The 19,604-nt window shown below is 41.5% G+C and overlaps 1 protein-coding gene across 1 annotated transcript; it reads right to left on the reverse strand.

Annotated features, from left to right (window-relative positions):
• Nucleotides 1–1,542: 1,542 nt before the first annotated feature.
• On the reverse strand, nt 1,543–6,452 carry CCL5 (C-C motif chemokine ligand 5). The gene is made up of 3 exons (XM_036768033.1): nt 6,308–6,452; nt 4,767–4,878; nt 1,543–2,220 (listed from the first exon to the last, which is right to left on the reverse strand). The coding sequence occupies exons 1-3, from the start codon at nt 6,381–6,383 to the stop codon at nt 2,133–2,135; spliced, it is 276 nt and encodes a 91-aa protein (XP_036623928.1). The 5' UTR covers nt 6,384–6,452; the 3' UTR covers nt 1,543–2,132.
• Nucleotides 6,453–19,604: the final 13,152 nt, after the last annotated feature.

The following is a 19,604-nucleotide window of genomic DNA, read 5'->3' on the forward strand; positions in this document are numbered from 1 at the left end:
TCTGTTGCCCTATAAAGCAAGTGGGCACTGTTCAGTGAGGGGGGAAACCATGGGGAGCCAAGAGAGGAATCTATGTTGCCTTGACCGGCCCCCATGAAGGCTTGGGGGGAACCCATAGGGGAATATGACAGTGTAATGCTGTGTGTGCCTCGACTGGCCCCCATTGAGGCTTGGGAGGATTTAGGGGAGTGCACAAGCTGCGCCTGTTTCAATTGACCCCATAGAGATGTAGGGGTAGTTGCCGCCCCACCCCCCTTTTGCTGGTGAGAAGGGTGATTAGGGATTGCTATAGGAGTGGTGCTTCCATTATCAGCAACCCTTCTGAGAAGACTAGACTAGGATCAAGTAAGATTATTAACCCCTTTGAAGCTGTCTTCCTGTCTGACCAGATCAAGAGTGAACCTGTTAGAGGATGGAGTCCAAAAACCCCAGTGCCTCCTGTATGTTATCTGTGAAGCAGACTCCTACCCATTTTTGTAATGGATTATGTTCAATCTGAATTTTAAGAACTGTCTTGTTTCTCTCCTACGTAAGAGAAACTTATTTAAAGGAGCAGGAGGAGCATGGGATGAAAGTGCTTTGAAAACTGTAAAGTACTCTAAAAATGTGGGCTGATTATCACAACTCCAAATCTTGTGACCCTCAGTTTCTTCATCTGTGAAATGGACATATCCCTTGTGCAGGATCTTTGTGAAGGTCAAATGAGGCACAGGATGTAATGTCCCCATGGTTAACTATAAAAAACAAGACAAATGTGGGAAGCCACTATTGCTCCTCAGTCTCACCAGTACCCAGGCTAGCCAAAAGGGTGGGGAGCACCAAAAAGGGAGATCCAATGCAGTCAGTATTTCAATGGGGGTGGGGTCCAGCATTTTAATACAAAAGCTAGCCTCTCAAATATCCCAGTCACTTAGATCCCTCAGGATCAGACTTTGCACTGCCTGAGGTTGCTGCAAGCTGTTCTGTAGAAAGCACTTTGCAAACCGTGAAGCGTTACAGGAAAGTGAACATTCCCGATCAATGGGTCAAAGGGGAAGGGCATGGTCGCAAGGGTTTGGGCTGGGAGCCAATCTCTCCTCACCTGCGTCCTCCTATTTATTAGAGTCTGAAAAATACATTTTCAATATTTGGAATTTCCAGGCATCAGGTTATAGCCAACTATAGAATTTCTCTGCTTTGCCTAGATATGAAGTTCCAGGAGGTCACTAAATCAAAGAAAGGGTGGCCTTTTTAAGAAACTAAGTCTTGTTGGAACTCTCTCCCTTGTCTGACTTTAAATGGGACCCATTTTTCCATTGCCTTCTGGAAAAGTGCTTAGAGGTACAGGGGAGGGATGTGTGGGTATGTGTATGCATGTGCATGTATTTGCATGTGTCTATGTGTGCAAGTGCATGCATGGCATTTCTATGTATATGCATGTGTACATGTGTGCATGTGTGTGTATGTGTTGTGTATGCGTGTGAAGTGGGTGAGAGGTGAGATTAGAAGGAGAAAGGAACAATAGGAGTCTCTCCTCGATTAATTAGCCAACAAGTATTTATTAAGCATTTATTACAAAGCAGGTACTCTGCTAGGTACTGGGGATTCAAATACAAAAACAATGTCTGCCCATCAAGGAGTTTCCATAGGACCTGGGGGAGGGAGACCGTAGATTCTCAGTAAGTAAACACAAGACAAATACACCAAAAAGCACAAAGTGGTTTGGGAGGTGGCAGAAAGCACTAATGTGGGTGGGGAGGAATCACAGAAGGCTTCCTGGAGAAGGTGGCATTTGGGAGGAGCCTTGAAGGAAGGTCAGAATTCCAAGGACTGGGAGTGAGCGTGGAGAGCATTCCAGTAGCCTTGGACAACCTGGGAAAAAGTACAGGCCAGCATGGCTAGAGTACCTGAGAGGGAGTGAGATATGTAACTGTCCTGGAGAAATAGGCTGATGCCAGGTTGTGAAGGGCTTTAACTATCCCAAAGGAAGTTGTATTTTGATGCCAGGGGCAGTAGAGAGCCATCGAAGTTTTCTTTGAGCTGGGCTGTGACATAGTCAGGCTTGGGCTTTAGGACTATCAGCTTGGAAGCCATGTGTAGGATGCTTTGAGGAGTGGGGAAGCTGGATTTCCAGGCCAAAGGGACTCTCCTCTCTAGCTCATCTCCAAGGAGTTGATGTAACTGCGTACCCATTTCTTCTCAGGGTTGGCACAGAGCTGCCGGTTTTTCCGGGTGATGAAGCTGTGGGGAGTAAGAGGGAGAAAATGAAATTAGGGTGAGTGATTGCATGAACCCTGGCTGGAAAACCAGAGCCTTGCCTTCTCTGTCTTACTTCTCTCCATGTCTTCCCCCATTTTGGGAAGCTCTGTCTTGTCTGACTCTTTGAGACCCCATATTGGACTTTTCTTGGCAGAGATACTGGAATGGTTTGCCATTTCCTTCTCCAGCTCATTTTACATATGGGGAAACTGAGGCAAACCGGGTAAAGTGACTTGTCCAGAGTCACACAGCTAGTAAGTATCTGAGGCCAGATTTTAAGTTGGGAAGATGAGTTTTCCTGACTCCAGGCCCAGTGCCCTATTCACTGCACCACCTAGTTGCTACCCCCTTTTTTGGGGCTCACATTTATGCAAACAAAAGAGAGGTTTAGGATCCCTGGCCTGGGAGTCAGGGCTCTTGGGTTTTCTCCTCTATCCTATCACAAATTTATTTATTTATTTATTTATTTATTTTTATTTTCACATATATATTCTTTTTTTGTTAGTTAATTTTTAGTTTTCAACATTCACTTCCATAAATTTTAAATTTTCTCCCCCTCCCTCCTCTATCCCCAAGATGGCCTGCAATCTGACAAAGGCTCTACATATATATTCTTATTAAATATATTTCACATTAGTCATGTTGTATAGAAGAATTAACGAATGGGAAAAACCATGGGAAAGAAAAAAAACAAAACAAAAATTAAAAAAGAAAGAAAAGAGTCTGCTTTGCTCTGCATTCAGACTCCATATAGTTCTTTCTCTGGATGTGGATGGCATTTTCCATCATGAGTCCATTGGAATTATTTTAGATCCTTGCATTGCTGAGATGGGCTAAGTCTGTCAAAATCAGTATTCAAACACTGTGGCTGTTACTGTGTACAACGTTCTCCGAGTTCTGTTTACTTCACACAGCATCAGTTCATATAAGTCTTTCCAGGTTTTTCTGAAGTCTGCCTGTTCATCATTTCTTATAGCATTAATAGTATTCCGTTACATTCATATACCACAACTTGTTCAGCCGTTCCCCAGTTGATGGGCATCCCCTCAATTTCCAGTTCTTGGTCACCACAAAGGGAGCTGCTCTATGTATCACCACAAAGAGAGCTGCTATATGTGTGTGTGTGTGTGTGTGTGTACATATATATGTATATATATATATGATATGTATATTTTGCCCATGATGTCACAAATTTATTAAATGATTTCAGGAAAGCTACTTCTGCACTCCAGGCCTCATTAACTCCATTTAGAAATTGAGAATCTATTGACCTAATTGAGCTGGGTCTCAGTTTCTTCTTTTGTAAAAGGAGGGGGGTTGGTAAACTGTGCATACCCTTTGATTCATCCAAACCATTACTAGGCCCACAACCCAGAGGGATCAAAGAGGGAAGAAACGGACCCATATGTACAAAAATATCTACAACAGCTCATTTTGTAGTAGCCCCAAAGCTGGAAACTAAAGGCATGCCCACCAACTGGGGAATGGCTAACCAAACTGTGGATATGTGAATATCATGGAACATTATTGTGCCCGAAGTAATGACTAAATGGATGGTTTCAGAGAAACATGAGAAGACCTCTGAGAACTGATGCAGAGGGAAGTGAATAGAACTAAGGGAACAATTTATACAGTGGCAATGTCATAGAGAAAGACAACCTTGAAAGACTTTAGAACTCTCAATAATGCAATGAGAAATAAGTCCATGAAACATGTGACTCATCTCCTGCCAGAGAGGTGATAAACTTCAAATACAGAGAGAATCATACATTGTCAGGCATGACCAGTGTGGGAATTTGTTTTGTAAAATTATGTAAGCTTATGATGAAGGTTTAAAAAAATTTTTTTGTTGTTGCAGGGGCAGTGGGAGTAACACATTTTAAATACATGTAAAAAAAAGGCAGCTAGGTGGTACAATGGATAGGGGGTTGGGTTTGGAGTCAGGAAAACCTAAGTTCAAACTGGACCTCAGTGACCTTGGGTAAGTCACTTAACCTTGTTTACCTCAATTTCTGTCAAATGAACTAGAGAAGGAAATGACAGTATCTTTGCCAAGAAAACCCCAAATGGGGTCATGAAGAGTTGGACATTACTGAACAGCAACAACAGATTTCTTAAAAAATATGCTATGTAGGGTTGAACAAAAAGGATGGAGTTGGGTTAGCTGACCCCCAAGTCCCTTCCATGTTCAAAGCTATGGTCTATGACCTGAGTTCTAGTTCCAACTCAACCACTAGCTAGGTGACTTTGGGCAAATTGCTGCTCCTCTTTGGGGTTCAAGTTCCTTTCCTGTAGAATGATGGATTTAGACAAGCTGACTTTGAAATGTGCCATCAAGCTCAGGAATTCTATGCTTTTTATGTGAGAGAGCAGTTATCATCTGACTGAGGATTATGGGCCTGGGGAATTGAATGACTGAACTCCTTAGAGGTAGAATGTGGTTTCTGGAGAAGTGGGCTTAAGAGGTAAAATTCCTTCCACTTCTCTCCCCTTCCCCAACCCAACATCATAGAGGGCCCAAGACTTACACCACACCCTGGTTGCCACATCTGCTGCTGGTATAGAAATATTCTTTGACATGGGTCAGGGGAAGTGGTAGAGAGGTGAAGGAGAAGCAGCAAGGCGTGGTGTCTGAGGCATCTGGAGGAATGGAGAAGGGGCCTGGTGAGAGGACCTGGAAAGGAATCTCCCTCCCTCCCTTCTTCCCCTCCCAAAACCAAACCAAACCCAAATAAAACCAACAGACATTTAGTTTCCCCTCACCCCTGACTCAGTTGTGGGAAAGACCTTCCTGTTTATAGTTAGAAGGAAACTTAGAGATTGTCTATGAGGGATCCTTGGCAATCTGATCAAGGCTGTGGATGCCTTCTCAGAATAATGAATGTAAGTGCATAAAATAAAATATGTAGGATTACAAAGGAAACCAGTGCTAGGGAAATGCAATCGTCAAAATATTTGAAAACAAACCAACCAACCAAATTGACAGACCTCAGTTTAAGAACCCGCAGTGACTTTTATAAGATCACTGGGTCATGAATTCAGAATTAGAAGGGACCTCAGAGGCCATCTAGTCCAACCACATCTTCTTACAGATGAAGAAACTGAGGTCCAAGGAAGTTAAATTACTTGCCAATGTCATATAGTTAATAAGTGAAAGAGGTAGGATTTGAACAGTCTTCTGACTTTCAGACATTTAATCACCCTGGGCCTCAATTTACTCATCTGTAAAATGAAGGATGTTGGACCAAATGAACCCTGAGGTCTCTCCAAACTTTAGATCCTGTGTTCCTATAAGTGCTTCTGGAGTGGGTAGAATGGATCAGCATCCCCTTACTCTTGCCCTTGACTCAGGTCATGAATCCTCTAATAACGGTTTTGAGGATTTCTGGGACTCAATATAGTCATCTTTCTAGCTGAACCATTTTGTATTTGTCTTTTTACTGGCCTCAAGGACAGGAAGAGCTGAATTCAAGCCCTATCTCTGACACATACTGGCTGTGTGACCCTAAGTAAGTTACTAAGCCTCTCAGTGTCCCAGACAGCTCCCAGACTGTTTCAGAGAAGGTGATGAGTTGGAAGAATTGGAGATTGTGGAACAAATCTACTGACTCAAAGAAACATGTTACATTTACCACTGGACTCAAGAAAAGACCCCAGCCTCCTCCCTTTCAATCTGCACCCTGCTTTTTTTTTAATTTTAAAAATCAGACTTGCAATTTCTTCCTCGTAAGAAGCTCCTTGGTGATGAACTCCCGTTATTTCATCTTCTCTGTCTGGAACACTGAGAGGTTAAGACTCATTGAATCAGAGAATCAGAGGGTTTAGGGTGGAAGGGATCTAAGAATTTAATCCCTCACTTTCCAGATGAGGAAACCAAGCATCCCACAGGGGCTAAGGAGCAAAGTAGGATTTGAAATAGAGGCATCTGACTCTAAATTCAGGGGCTTTCCATAACTAAGTTGTCAAAAACCAAATTTTGATTAGACCCCTACAAGGTACATGCGCTAGGTACTGGAGATACAGAGACAAAACCAAAATGTCAGGGAGAGCAGAGAGGATGAAAACTTACATGGGGAGGAGCATACTGGAGAGTAGAGCATGGCAGTGACAAGAAGGATGGTGAGGAGGCCTGCAAAGACTTTCATGATGAAAGATTCTCACGTCCCTGCAGGAGAAAATATCAAGCTGAAGGACCTTCTGCCTTGTTGTTTTCTGGGGCATAGCCCCTCATTTATAAGGTTTTATTGGGGCGGGGCAGGAAACAGTAAAGGTCCCAAAGGAGGAGTTTCCAAGGCCTTCAGGGACTGGTTAAAGTAATGAAGTAACCAACAAAAAACAAACAGAAAAAGAAAACCTAAATAGCCACAAGAAATGTAGCCGAAGAAATAGCTGTAGCTTATAGCTTCCTTTTGGCTCTTCCAGTGTGAATGAGTCATCACTGAACATCATTTCCAAACTAAAGAGAAAAAGAAAACTGAATTAGTATAAGAAACTAGAGTGGGGTCAGAGAGAACAAAAAGTTTTGCTATTATTTGGCTCTGGTTATTTGTTCATTGTGAATTCCCATGTTTGCTGACAGATTTTTAGCATCCTTTATCTGGAAAGACTGACATAAATATGTTTGAAAACTCATTGACCCAGCAATACCACTTCTAGGGTTGTATCCCAAAGAGATCACGCAAGTGGGAAAAGGACCCATGTGTTCAAAAATATTTATAGCAGCTCTTTTTGTAGTAGCAAAAATTGGAAATCAAGGGGATGCCCATCAACTGGGGAATGGCTGAACAACCAACCAAATTGACAGACCTCAGTTTAAGAACCCGCAGTGACTTTTATAAGATCACTGGGTCGTGAATTCAGAACTAGAAGGGTATATGAAGGTAATGGAAAACTATTGTGCTATAAGAAATGGGGAAGATATGGACTTCATAACAACCTGGAAAAACCTACATGATATAATGCTGAGTGAGTGGAGCAGAACCAGGAGAACGTTATACACAACCACCGATATATGGATTCTGTGATGACTAACCTTGATAGACTTCGCTCTTCTCAGCAATACAAGGTGTAAAGTCAACTCCAAAGGACTCGTGAGGGAGAGAGCTATCTACATCCAGAGAAAGAACCATGGAGTCTGAATGCAGATTGAAGCACACTGTCTCCTGTCCTATTTTTTCCCTTTTGTTTTTTTTCTCTTTCGTTTTATTTTTTGCTTTTGTTTCTTCTTTCTCGTGATTCATTCCGTTGGTCATAATTCTTCTTTACAACTTGACTGTTGTGTAAATAAGTTCAATGAGAAGTTATATGTAGAAAATATATTGGATTCCATGCCATCTTGGGGAGGAAGGCGGGGAGGGGGGGAAGAAGTCTGGAACTTAAAATCATGCGGAACTGAGTGTTGTAAACTAAAAATAAAAAATCTTAATTTTTAAAAAAAGAAATATAAATGATGATAATGGTTTCCTGTGGAGTTGGCATCTGTGAAAGGCAGAGTCCTAAAACCTTACTAGCCCTGCTAACAGTTTAAAGTAATGCCGGGTGCTGGCCTTTTGTGGAAGATTGACTATTGAGCGAGGTGTCAATATCTTAAGACCTCAAGATCTAGCCCCATGCTCAGGTTAAAGTACAGTGATTTGATTTTAGTTGAGAACTAGAAATTACAAAAGGAAAAGATTCAGTCCCTCCCTATTGTACCACACTGTCTTAAGAATTTCTGTAGCTTGGACTTCTTGGTCTGCTCCAGGTAAGGTTAGTTAAGTCTCTATCAAGTGTGCCCACCCACTTGTCAGGATGGTTTGTAGGAAGCTCTTATTCATAGAGTACTTAGTCTTGGGCCTTGCCATCTTATATATCTAACACTATAAAAATATCCGTTGTTGTGATCTGACACTATTATGTAGGACCTTAAACGTTTCCTTGCATACTTCAAATGGAGAATTATTTAATTAACTCCTGTGAAAACTCTCAAAGGGTTCTGTCTGGGGAAAATGAACCACACCCTGCCAGTATCAGCTCAAACTCCCAGAAGGCTTTCTTGCCAGGGCCAAAAAACCATTCCTCCACCTAGAATCTTAGAGGGAGAAATGCCAACAGTGGCATAATAAGCATAATTTAAGTTACAAAATAATAAAAAGTATGAATTCAAACTGGCAAAGCTATTTATGTGTTTCCTAGTATTGTTAATATAAAATTAAATACATGTGAGACTTGGTAACACCAATGTAGTTAGAAAAATAAATTCTCTTGTAATTTAGATGCTGTTAGGTTGTAAATATTCAATTGTTACAGTTATCTAAAGGCTACTAACTATCTTTGTTGGATCAGTTTCTCTTTTGGGAATTAAGTTTCCACTTCCATTGGTTCAGAATGATTTTTTGTGTAATTTCTTTCTTTATTTTTATTTAGTATTTTATTTTCCCCCACTTACAGTAAAGTCATTTAGAGATGCTTTTGACCGAGTTGAGGTCACTTGACTAAAATTGGGTTTTGTTTTATGTTTCAAATCCATAACATCGTTTATGATATTGTATATTTATGCTGTTAGAAATGCAGTTTCTCTTCCAATCTGGAAGTTGCTAGATTATGAGACGAACTACTGAAGGAAAAGAAAGTGTTTGAAAACTCAATATTCTGAAGTGCTTGCCTACAGTAAAGAGGAAGTATCATTTTAAAAGTATTTGGCTATCACTTATAAAATTTAAGATTATTGGTTATTAGGGGTTATTATGATAAGATTAAAACCTATGAAACATTTAACTAGGTATATTTTTAAAAGAGAAGACTAATACTTGCTTATTTGATGGACTCGAGAGGGAGAAAAAGACCTAGTATAAATGCCCTTATTTGTAAACCTGCCAGGTCTCTTGAAACAATCTGCCTGAGCAGGATTGGCTCTGTGAAATAATCTGGGCATTACTTCACTTAGAAAACTGAATCTCCTCCCCCATTACAAAGACTTTTTGAGGAGAGGAGGGGTAGTAATTAGGAATTTGTTTATAGTATAAGACTGTTCAATATGAATTATGAAGTTATATTTGGAGGGGCTATACCAAGTTACATTTTAACCAACTTAGTCTTAACAAACTCCAGTCTTAAAGATTTATTTTTTTCTTTAAAGATTGAATAAGAGATAGATATCTGTCAGCCTGAAGGTTTACAGCTATCGTATATTATTTCATTAGATTCTTGTGACTGCCTTTTTATATCAGGATGTTTCTGAGAAAGAGAAATACTAGGAGAAATGAATGTTAAGTAAAAATCTTTTGTGTGATTTTTTTAAGAAGTCCTGATATTTTTATTTGCTAGTTAATTTATTTCAACTACTTGAGAGTACTGACAACAATTGTGTCCAGCTCTGCTGTGATTTGTGAGACTTTGCTGTTTGAAGAGAAACCTTTTGGGACCCTTAATATTCCTTTTGAGCTTTCTTTTAGGCTTGTTATGTCACTTGGCAAATATTTCATTGCTTCAGGAAAAAAGCCAGCAGCTCAATGAGAGTGATTTCTGAGATCTACAGGCCACTGGATATCTGTCCCTGGAAATAAGGTTGGGAGGGTGACCTCAAGGTTGGACTCTCTTAATTCACTTCCTCAAACAAAAAATCTCCCCATCTGGTTAACTCTGAGTCTGGCCGTTGTATTCTGCCATTTACTTCGACATATGTTGAGTCGTTCTGAGCCTTGGGCTTAGTCCTGGAGGACAAGTATTAATACCATTATATTCATTTTCCTGCTTCTTTCTCTCATGGAAAATCTCTTTAGCCAGGGCAAGATAAGTTGTGATTTTTTTAAATGATGAATCTCTTACTGTTTTCCATTTGAGACCGTAGTTAACATTTGTTTTCAATAATATGTGATCCTTAATAACTGAATCCACCCAAAACAATTATTATTGGAAATTGCTGTTTAAGGTTAGACCTTATGGGACTGCAATTGGTGTTATTCTGAGTCTGATTCCTATGCTCATCTAGGAACGCTATTGAGCCAATGATCCATGATGCCAGTAACCCAACGGGGTTGATATCTATGAACTATGAACTCGACTTTTGGCATGGACTGAGATAGGATTCTCCTGACTTGATTTCCTCAATATGACATTTCTTTTGAGTGGAAAATTTCCTACCTGGCTCACTCTAAGCCTGACGATGACATTTTCTCAATACAAATGGCTAACTATATGACTCTTGTCTGGAATTAACATGAAGTTAGGGAAGCATTTTCCCCTCCCTATAGTCATGTCCCTATTTTCCTTTTGTGGCAAATTTCTATAATCATTGCAGGTGATCGCTATGAATACAGTATTAGATTTTTTATCTAATAAGTGAATATTAGAGTACATCTGAGCTACTATAAGATGTAGTTGTAAATTTGAGCTATTTAGCTCAGAATTTTAGTAAAAGAGTATTTGGCCTTGTCACCTGCCTCTTAGGTTTTATATATATATATATATAATATATGTATATATATTTCATATATATATAAAATAAGGTCCTTAAATATTTCAGATAATATAAGAAGAATTGGGTATTGACACAACAGTTTATAGGAGCAAGCTGTTATTCTATTAATTATTAAGACTAAATCAGAAACATCTTCAGTTTTGTTTTGAAGAAAGGAATTTTAGTGTAATCAATTTCCTTAGAGGAGAATAATTTATGGAAAATGTTGCCTTATGTTGCCTTCATGAAAAAGTAAATTTTATCTGGGTTTATTGTTTGATTTGGAATCATCACCTGAGAGTTGAGCGAGCCTTGATATGCAATCATGTTTTATAATTGTCGCCCTGAAACCAACTCAGCCTGTCTTCTTGAGTTGTCAAAATTTCCAGATACATTAGACCTGGAGTATGCAGGAGGCCCTGAACATGTCAAAGACAAAACTCTTACTGGGCTGACATAATTTGTTGTTTGCTCCCCTTGCTGGACTCCCTGTGTGTTCTTGGGAACCAAACCAGCTACAAAGACAAGTATCAGTCAGTCTGCAGACTGAGAAACTGTTTGTGCAGCTGGTACCCTTGTCGATATATTGATAGTCTGATAGCATCATAGTCTAGCAGTTCCCAAGGTAGAAGAATGCTGCTTTTGTAGCCTACTTACTTATGTTCCTCCTTCCTTTTCTTTTGCTTTACTCTTCCCCTTGCAGGGGGAATTAATCCTTTCCCTACCCCCACTTCTCCCTTCCTTCTCCCATGCCACTCTCACTTGGGAGGGGATTGCTTTCACTCCTCCCCCTTGCTGCAACTCATGGGAAAATTTCTGTCTGAAATGTGAATTCCCTGCCCCTCCGTAAGAGTTTTATATGCATGTTCATTTTTCTCATAATAAATCCATTTGCAATGCATATCTTATAGACTTGTGATTTTTTTGGTTAACATTATAAACAGTTCATTTGATGGGCACTATTTGAAATTTATTACTCAGTGTATTTATACATTGCATCTCAGGACTTTCTGCTACGATTGAAATTAATTTGGCAACTTTTAGGCAAATTCACTTGGGTATTAGAGGTCATCTTATAAAAAAAAAAGTTCTGTTATTAGTTCCTTAGCAGAATCTCATCCTTCTGAGGGGGAATGAGCTGCTAAAAGTAAATAACCAGAGTAAATCAAATTTTATTTTTGGTGAAAATTTTGTTTAAAAATGATAATAACAAGATCAGATAATTATATATGTCAATTAAAAATAGGGTTTGGAATTTTCTGATTTTTCAGTTTGTATTTGAGTTTCTTAAGCATATCAACATGACAGTTTGCTAACTTATATCACAAAGCAATTACAAATAATAAACCAAGATTCTTTATCTTTCTGGAACTTGAATCTAAGGTGAAGAACGATATGAACACCAGAAGTTAACTGACGGTGTAGTTAATGCCAATTTGGAAGGCACTTTCTAGCCTTAGATTACGTAACTATGTTGGCAGATAACAGATTCATAACTAAAAGGGCTCATTCTACAAATCAGATCCTCATAGAATCTTTTAGATTCTCCCTTCAGCCTGTTGGTAGCAGTGTCCAAAAATGTGGTGTAGATAAGGATAGGAGCGGCAAGGAGTATGGGAAAATGTAAATTCTCTGCTCTAGAGGTTCCTAATTTGATGTTCTGATTAGACCTGTAAGATTTGAGCTAGCTGTCACTACATGACCTGGTTATTGGCAAAGCAAACTTGAACAGGTTCTAGGCAAATGAGATTTTCTTATCCTAATGCTCTTTAGAAACGGGTATGTTTTTTTTTTTACCCTTTTGCTGAACTGGATGACCCAGAAGGCTCCTTCCAGCTCTGACATTCTAAGGATTAGGTAATCTAAATCCAACCATTCCGTTCCAATGAGTCAATCCCACGTCTATGTCTTCCAATCTCTCTCTCAGACCGGCAATGGGGCGTAGAAATCTATCCTGCCCTACGAGAAAGTAAGGGGAAAGGGGATGGGGGGGTGGGGGGGACAGAAGGGAGGGCTGACCGGGGAACGGGGCAATCAGAATATATGCCATCTTGGAGTTGAGGGGGGAGGGTAGAAATGGGGAGAAAATTTGTAACTCAAAATCTTATGGAAATCGATGCTGAAAACTAAAAATATTAAATAATAAAATATAAAATTAAAAGCAAATCTCTCTCTCAGATGAATTCACTCCTTAGGAATTCCCTAAACCATGAATGAGCCTTTGCTTTCTAGGCATCTAGGAGAGCTTAGAAACTCCCTTTCGATAGGAAGGAACTTACAGTTATTCTTTTCAGTTTCCTTTTCCTTTCTCAGTTTCATTGTCCCCAGAGAAGAGGAAGGGAGTGCTGGGGATTCCTAATGTGTCTAAATCTGTAATGTATGTAATGCTATTCTGGACCATGCATGAATAACACGGGGCAGCAGGGTACTGTGGAAAGATTTCTGGGTTTAGGATCAGAGTGTCTGGGTTCAAATCCTGGGTCTAATACTTTGGATCTATGTGACCTTCAGGAAGTCAGTTTACATTTGTGGGCCTCAGTTTCATCTGGAAAAAGTTTCTCCTTTGTAAAATGAGGGAGTTGAACCAGATACCTCTAAGCTCTCTCTGACTCTAAATCTATAATCCCACAACTAATTCTTAACCCTTAGCTATAGATAGTAGGAGACAGAAGATCAGAGATGATGAGAGACCCAAGATCAACATATGGAATATTCCTTTTCTACTTTTCAAAAGTATGTGTAAAAGTAGGGATAGGAGTATCTGAGTATTGTGTATGTGTGAGCTTGAATTCGTGAGTGTAGGAAAATCTGTGTGAGAGGTAGAGGCAGCAAGATATAGGGAAACAACAATAAATTTGGAGGAAAAAGACTGAATTGGCCACCCTGAGCTGTGACTGTCCTTTCCCACCTCTGACTATCACTCTCTTACAGCCCATCTAAAGGAAGGAGAGAAAGGAAAGAACAGTGGGTAGGGAAAGGAGCAGAGGGGAAGGCTGGTGAAGGGGTATTCTGTTTTTTTTTTTTTGCAGGGGGGAAGGCAGGACAATTGGGGTTAAGTGACTTGCCCAAGGTCGCACAACTAGTAAGTGTGTCAAGGGTCTGAGGCTGGATTTGAACCCAGGTCCTCCTGACTCCAGGTCAGGTGTTCCACTCACTGTGCCACCTAGCTGCCCCATGAAGGGATATTCTGGCAGAGCTCAAACCTACTCAGCAGTGGAGAACAAAGTAATAGCCACCAAAAACATGGCAATTTTACTCACCAAAATATTCCTAAGAGGTAGCAAGGATGGAAATAGAGGACATGAAACCTAGGACTAGGCCAGAAAGAACTCTGTTGGTTGAGAAACCATGTTCTACACAATTTATATACCATGGGAGAATCTTTATTCCCAATTAAATAACCTGACAATTACTGGTATCTTTAAAGTGCTGAATGGAGGGCAGTGTTCTCTCTGAAGGGACATGCTCCATTTGTGGTGTCTGGTCCTTCAAGCTCCCCCAAACCCTCAAAACCCAGAGCGAGCTTTACTACTCCCCAGCTTCCTGCAGCTTCATGGTGTATGTATGTGTTTGTATGGTGATGGTGGGGGATGGGAGGTGGGTAAACAAAATTGCAGATCATGAGCTCTGGGAGTCTGAGTCCAAGTGTGTGGTGCCTCTCAAGGCTCCCTCTTATTTAACATGCTGTTAAGGACAGTAGAAGTCAGAAGAAATCACCATCCCACCAGACCTTATCTCCTCCATTTTTAGGTCATGAGATCCCATCTCTTCCAATCCATGTCCTCTTCAATCCCTCTCTCACCAGCCCCTGTCTCCTACAACTCTCATCTCAGCAGTTCTCATCTCATCTCCTCCGATTGCTATCTCCTCTAGTCCCCATCATCAGTCCCTATTCCTCAGCCCCATTTCCACTCCCATTTCATTAATCACCATTTTAACAGCTCCCACCTCAGCAACCCCTTTCTCGCTCATCCCACTTCTTGTTCAGCTCTGCTGCTATGTCCATCCCCTCACCATACAATCTCTTTTCTCAAACCAGGAGACAACTAGGGTGATGTTATGAAATCAAACTCACATCCAGAGAAAGTGAAACTAAATTCTATCCAGTCTCCTAGATTGGGATCAGAGGAGGGATTTCCCCAATAATCATGTATTTTGGAAGTGTCTCTTGGAAAGTCCCCTAGGGTCTAATACCTGTGATTCCCATTTATCCAAAGGGATACTCCTTTCTAGTACCCCTGACTTGTATTTCCTTTAGCTAATACCCACTATTTCTCAAATACTCAAAGCAGAGAAAGTTTCCCCACTCTCTCCCTGCAAGCAAACCTGGGTCTGTCCTCAGTTTCTGACCCCACACTAGATTCCCTAAAAGATATCAGACAAAGCTGTTTCTCTTCATCTGTTCTTAGTCTCCCAATCCGTGAAATGGGAAAGTGCTTCTTGGCTTCTCATCCACTCCATAGTTTTTTACATATTGGGGGGCTGTGAAGGTAGTAACAGTTGTTCAGTTGTGTCCCACTCTTCCTGACCCCATGGACCACTGTCCATAGGGTTTTCTTGGCAAAGATATTGGAGTGATTTGCCATTTCCTTCTCCAGTGTGTTAAGGCAAACAAGGTTAAGTGACTTGCCCAGGGTCACAGAGGTCACAAGTGTCTGAGGCTGGGTTTGAACTCAGGTCTTCCTGACTCCAGGCCCAGTGCTCTAACCACTGTAACACCCAGCTGCTGTGAAGGTAGAGTGTATCATAATTAAACTCTTCCTCTCCCTGCCATTTCTCTCTATTTCTCATCATCAGCATCACCACCATAGGGAATATGGCTTAAGAGACCTGTCACACAGCTGGTTAGGTGGCAGGTCTCCTGGTGGTTTTTGTCCAGGGTATCACGCTTCTGCCTTTTTCTATCCTGCTGCGTTTTAATCTGAAACATTCATGTGCATTTCTCTGTTGTTAATTTTGGTGGTAATGATAATTTGTTCCACCCTACATCTGAGTAGGAAGGGGGCCAAGCACCTGCTTCTCCTCTCCCTCTCTCTGGCTTCTCGCCTTTACCACATGACGTAGATATTTGCTATCAGCAGCCAGAGAGACCATCAGTTGCATGTTTGACCAGATATGTTTGTGCAACTCACCCTAAGTTCCTGACACAGTCCACCACAAGGGGCCTGAGAGGGGCGGGGGAGTGGGGAGGGAGGAGAGTGTGGGATGATGCATCGTATGATCCCAGATGGTTTGGTTTCAGACTCCTTATAGAAAACTTGATTTTTCTGCTTCAGGTTGTTTCCAAGTATAGCCTAGTTACAGAGGCAGGGAACCTGCAGCCTGAAGGCCACATGTGGCCCTGTAGGATTCATTCAAAGGGCCCCACTTGAGGACCTAGAGGGCCGCATGTGGCCTTGAGGCTGCAGGTTCCCCGTCCCTGCAAATTTTGAAGTTTGATTTTGGCACCTTCTCACCTTCCTTTCTGTATCCCCTTTCAACCTTCTGATGTTTCTGCACCCTACCCCACATCAGAAAGATTCTAGTATTATCTAACTGTCCTTATAATGCCTTCTAGCTTTCTAAGCCACCATATTAGAGTTCCCTCTTCCTCTCTCCCATCAGGTCTATCTTTTCCCTTAAGTGTCCCTGCCTCCAAAATAATCTCTTCATTTTATACCCTGTGTCTGTCCCATGGCCTCTTTTGAATTTGTATTTACCTCTGGGCCTGGGGTGATAATGATTCAAGGTGAAACCCAGTTTTGGAACTTGGAAGTATGTCCCCTTACTGGCACATTCAGAGAGTACCCAGTTGGCAAGAAGCATCATGGGACATGGCAATGAGATGACATCTAGATGTATCCAGAATGGCTTGTCTCTGTTTCCTTCCAACGCCCCAGAGAGTTGAACTGGTAGCTATTTCATACAGGTGCTATTGAGATCAGACTTACTTTGGGATTGAGACTGTGAAGCTGAGGTACACCCGTGAGTATGGGAGGAAGCTTTGGGAGATGCTTGGAGGTAGAAGCTGGTTCCATGTAGAAGCACTTACCTTTTTTATCCCTTTCATTTTCTATATGTTCAATAAACAATATGTGAGCACACTAAATTGATAGACCTGTGTCCTGTGAATGTCCCAGAGTTTAGCATGGTGCCTGGGACATAGTAGGTACTTAATAAGTGCTAGCTGACTAATTTAGGAGGATCTTCCTGAGAGAGGAGACATCAGATGTGGGAAGGGCCTCTAGAATGATAGATTTTATTATTTTGCTGTTTTTAAAAATTAGTGTTGCAGATCATCCCTATAGCTAAATTCCAAACTTGGACAACGTGGGTTTTAAGCTGCTTATCATTTACTAATGATCATTGGTTAATTATTAGAGTGACATATGGCTTTTCTGTAGACTTAAGGGAGGCGTGCAGGAATTGATTGGGATCCCTCATACCTCAGTGTCTTGCGATACACAAAATATCCCACTCATTTCATATGACTCTTCACTATCCATTCTATGTTCCAGTCAAACTAGCCTACAGGCTGTTCTTACACATGGTATTCTGTCCCCTACCTCCATGCCTTTGCTCAGGCTGTTCCCCCAGGCCTAGAATGCTCTTCCTCCTCACCTTTGCCTTTTAGAATGCCTAACTTCCTTGAAAGAATAGCTTGGGTGCCATCTCATTCCCCAGGCCTCTCCTAATCCCTCTCTTTCCCAGTGGTCAGCACTCTCGACCCTTTGAATTGCTTTGTATAACATTGTTTGTATTTGTATTTATTAGTCTGTGCACTCCTCATATCCCTATCTTAAGCTCCTTAAGGGTGAGAACAATTTCATTTTTGTCTTTGTATCTATAGTGCTGGACGCACAGTCAGTGTTTAATGAATGTTTGTGGAATTGAATTTCTCTATTCCCTTTCCATCAAAAGCCCCATTCTATCAGTAGAACCAATCTCACTGATGTAGTAGGAACAAAAAATATGGTTTTAAAAGCTGTTCACATTTGTTAGAAACATACTTACATTGTCTAGGAATAAACAATACTCATTCTAATTATATTTGACATTTATTTAGTCTGAATAAATGGGTACATCCCCTGAACAGAGCACAAGAGAGTACAAGGATTCAGATGGACTCCAGTCCTTTTATTGACCCCCACTTCAAATCTCCTGCCAGGTTCTTCATTGGCCAGATGCAACCCCCTGACTGCCTACATCATGCCCTCCTCAAATGGCTCGTTTAAGCATGTGTACAAGTCTCTAACCTTGCACGGGACCAGAGGCCTGGTCTCTGCTAGATCAGAGCTCTGATTAGAACTAGTTCTAATCAGTCACCTGACTTACATTCTGCTAAAGCTGGGGGGTGGGGAGGGGGAGAGGGAGAGGGATACTTTGAACACTGTGGAAACAAAACTGCTCCCCCCACTTCTTACACATTTATATAGTACTTAGAGAATAATCACTTGCATGTTAAGAGGCAAGATGGTGTGTTGGACAGAGCCAGCTCACTTCTGGCTACTGTTTTTACTCTACCATCTTAGTAGCTCCTTTTGCTAAAGACTGATTGTGTCTACTGCATTGGTAATGGGAAATTTACCAATGGGAGATTGATGAGCCACAATTTTAAGAGTATCCACTCACAGCTTACCCTAGAACCTGAGATAGCATCTGCCCTTTGGGGACCCAACCTTCAAGTTCAGGCATAAATTAGGGGGAGTAACCCAGAGGGGTCACTGCTACATACGTAGTTTGAAACCTTGGCCAAGTCATTTCAACTCTCTGAGCCTCAGTTTCCTCATCAATAATATAGGAACAATAATATGTTCACTAGCTATCTCACAGGGATATTTACAGAAAGTACCTGAAAAACCTGATAAATATAATTGTGCTTTGAGTATACCAGCTAAGTGTTCTCTCTCTCTCTCCCCTTCCCTCCCTCCCTCTCCCTCCCTCCCTCTTTCTCTCCCTCTCTCCCTCTTTCCCTCCCTCTCTCCCTCTCCCTCCCTCCCTCTCTCTCTCCCTCCCTCTCTCTCTCTCTCCCTCCCTCTTTCCCTCTCTCTCTCTCTCTCTGTGCCTCTCCCTCCCTCCCTCTCTCTCTCTCCCTCTCCCTCCCTCTCTCTCTCTCTCTCTCTCTCTCTCTCTCTCCCTCCTTCTGCCCCTCTCTCACTCTCTCTCTCTCTCTCTCTCTCTCTCTCTCTCTCTCTCTCTCTCTCTCTCCCTCTCTCTCCCTCCTCATTTCTCCTGCCCCCCCTTTCTTTTTCTTTCTCCCTCCTATCCACCCTGCCCCTCTCTTTCTCCTTTCTCTCTTTCCCTCTCTCTAGTTCTCCCTCTTTCGCTTTCTTTCTCTCTCCCTCCCTCTCTTTCCTCTTTTTCTCTCCCACTCTTCTTTCTCCTTCTCTCTGTCTCTGTCTGTCTCTGTCTCTCTCTGTTTTTCTTTCCATTCCCCTTTCCTTTACAAGTGCAAGGTCTGGTTGCTGTTATTTCCTATAGATGGCAGAAGTTGGTCATGCCTGTGGCTACTTCAGATGAGTTATATCTAGATTTACAGAATTCTTAAAGAGTCTTTCATCTGTTTTTGTTGTGGGCGTAATGACAAATACCCAATGTGGTCACTGTCACACTTAGCAGAGGTGGAGAGAAGAAGGTCACAGGTAGCCAGCCTGTGATGGGGTAATGAAATGACTGTACAGGGTGGAGGGAGACTTGAGGAAAGTGGGAGGATTCCCTCAGATGTCTTCTTTTTAGCTAAGAGCAGAAAGGAACTCAATTTCCCTCAGCAAGTATTGACTCCACAGGGCAGAAGCCCAAGTCCAGATATAAAAACAAGCGTGGTTCGTTTTCAAGGTCCCAAACCTTTGGGTCCCCTCTCTCCTTCTGTAGTACCTTCTCATACTGGCTCCCTCTCCACTGAGTGTCCTATGACTCTGTCCTATCTTTTGTTATGGATATCCTGTACTGA

The sequence above is a fragment of the Trichosurus vulpecula genome, chromosome 7 (genome assembly GCF_011100635.1).
Source record: "Trichosurus vulpecula isolate mTriVul1 chromosome 7, mTriVul1.pri, whole genome shotgun sequence".
Classification (NCBI taxonomy): domain Eukaryota; kingdom Metazoa; phylum Chordata; class Mammalia; order Diprotodontia; family Phalangeridae; genus Trichosurus; species Trichosurus vulpecula.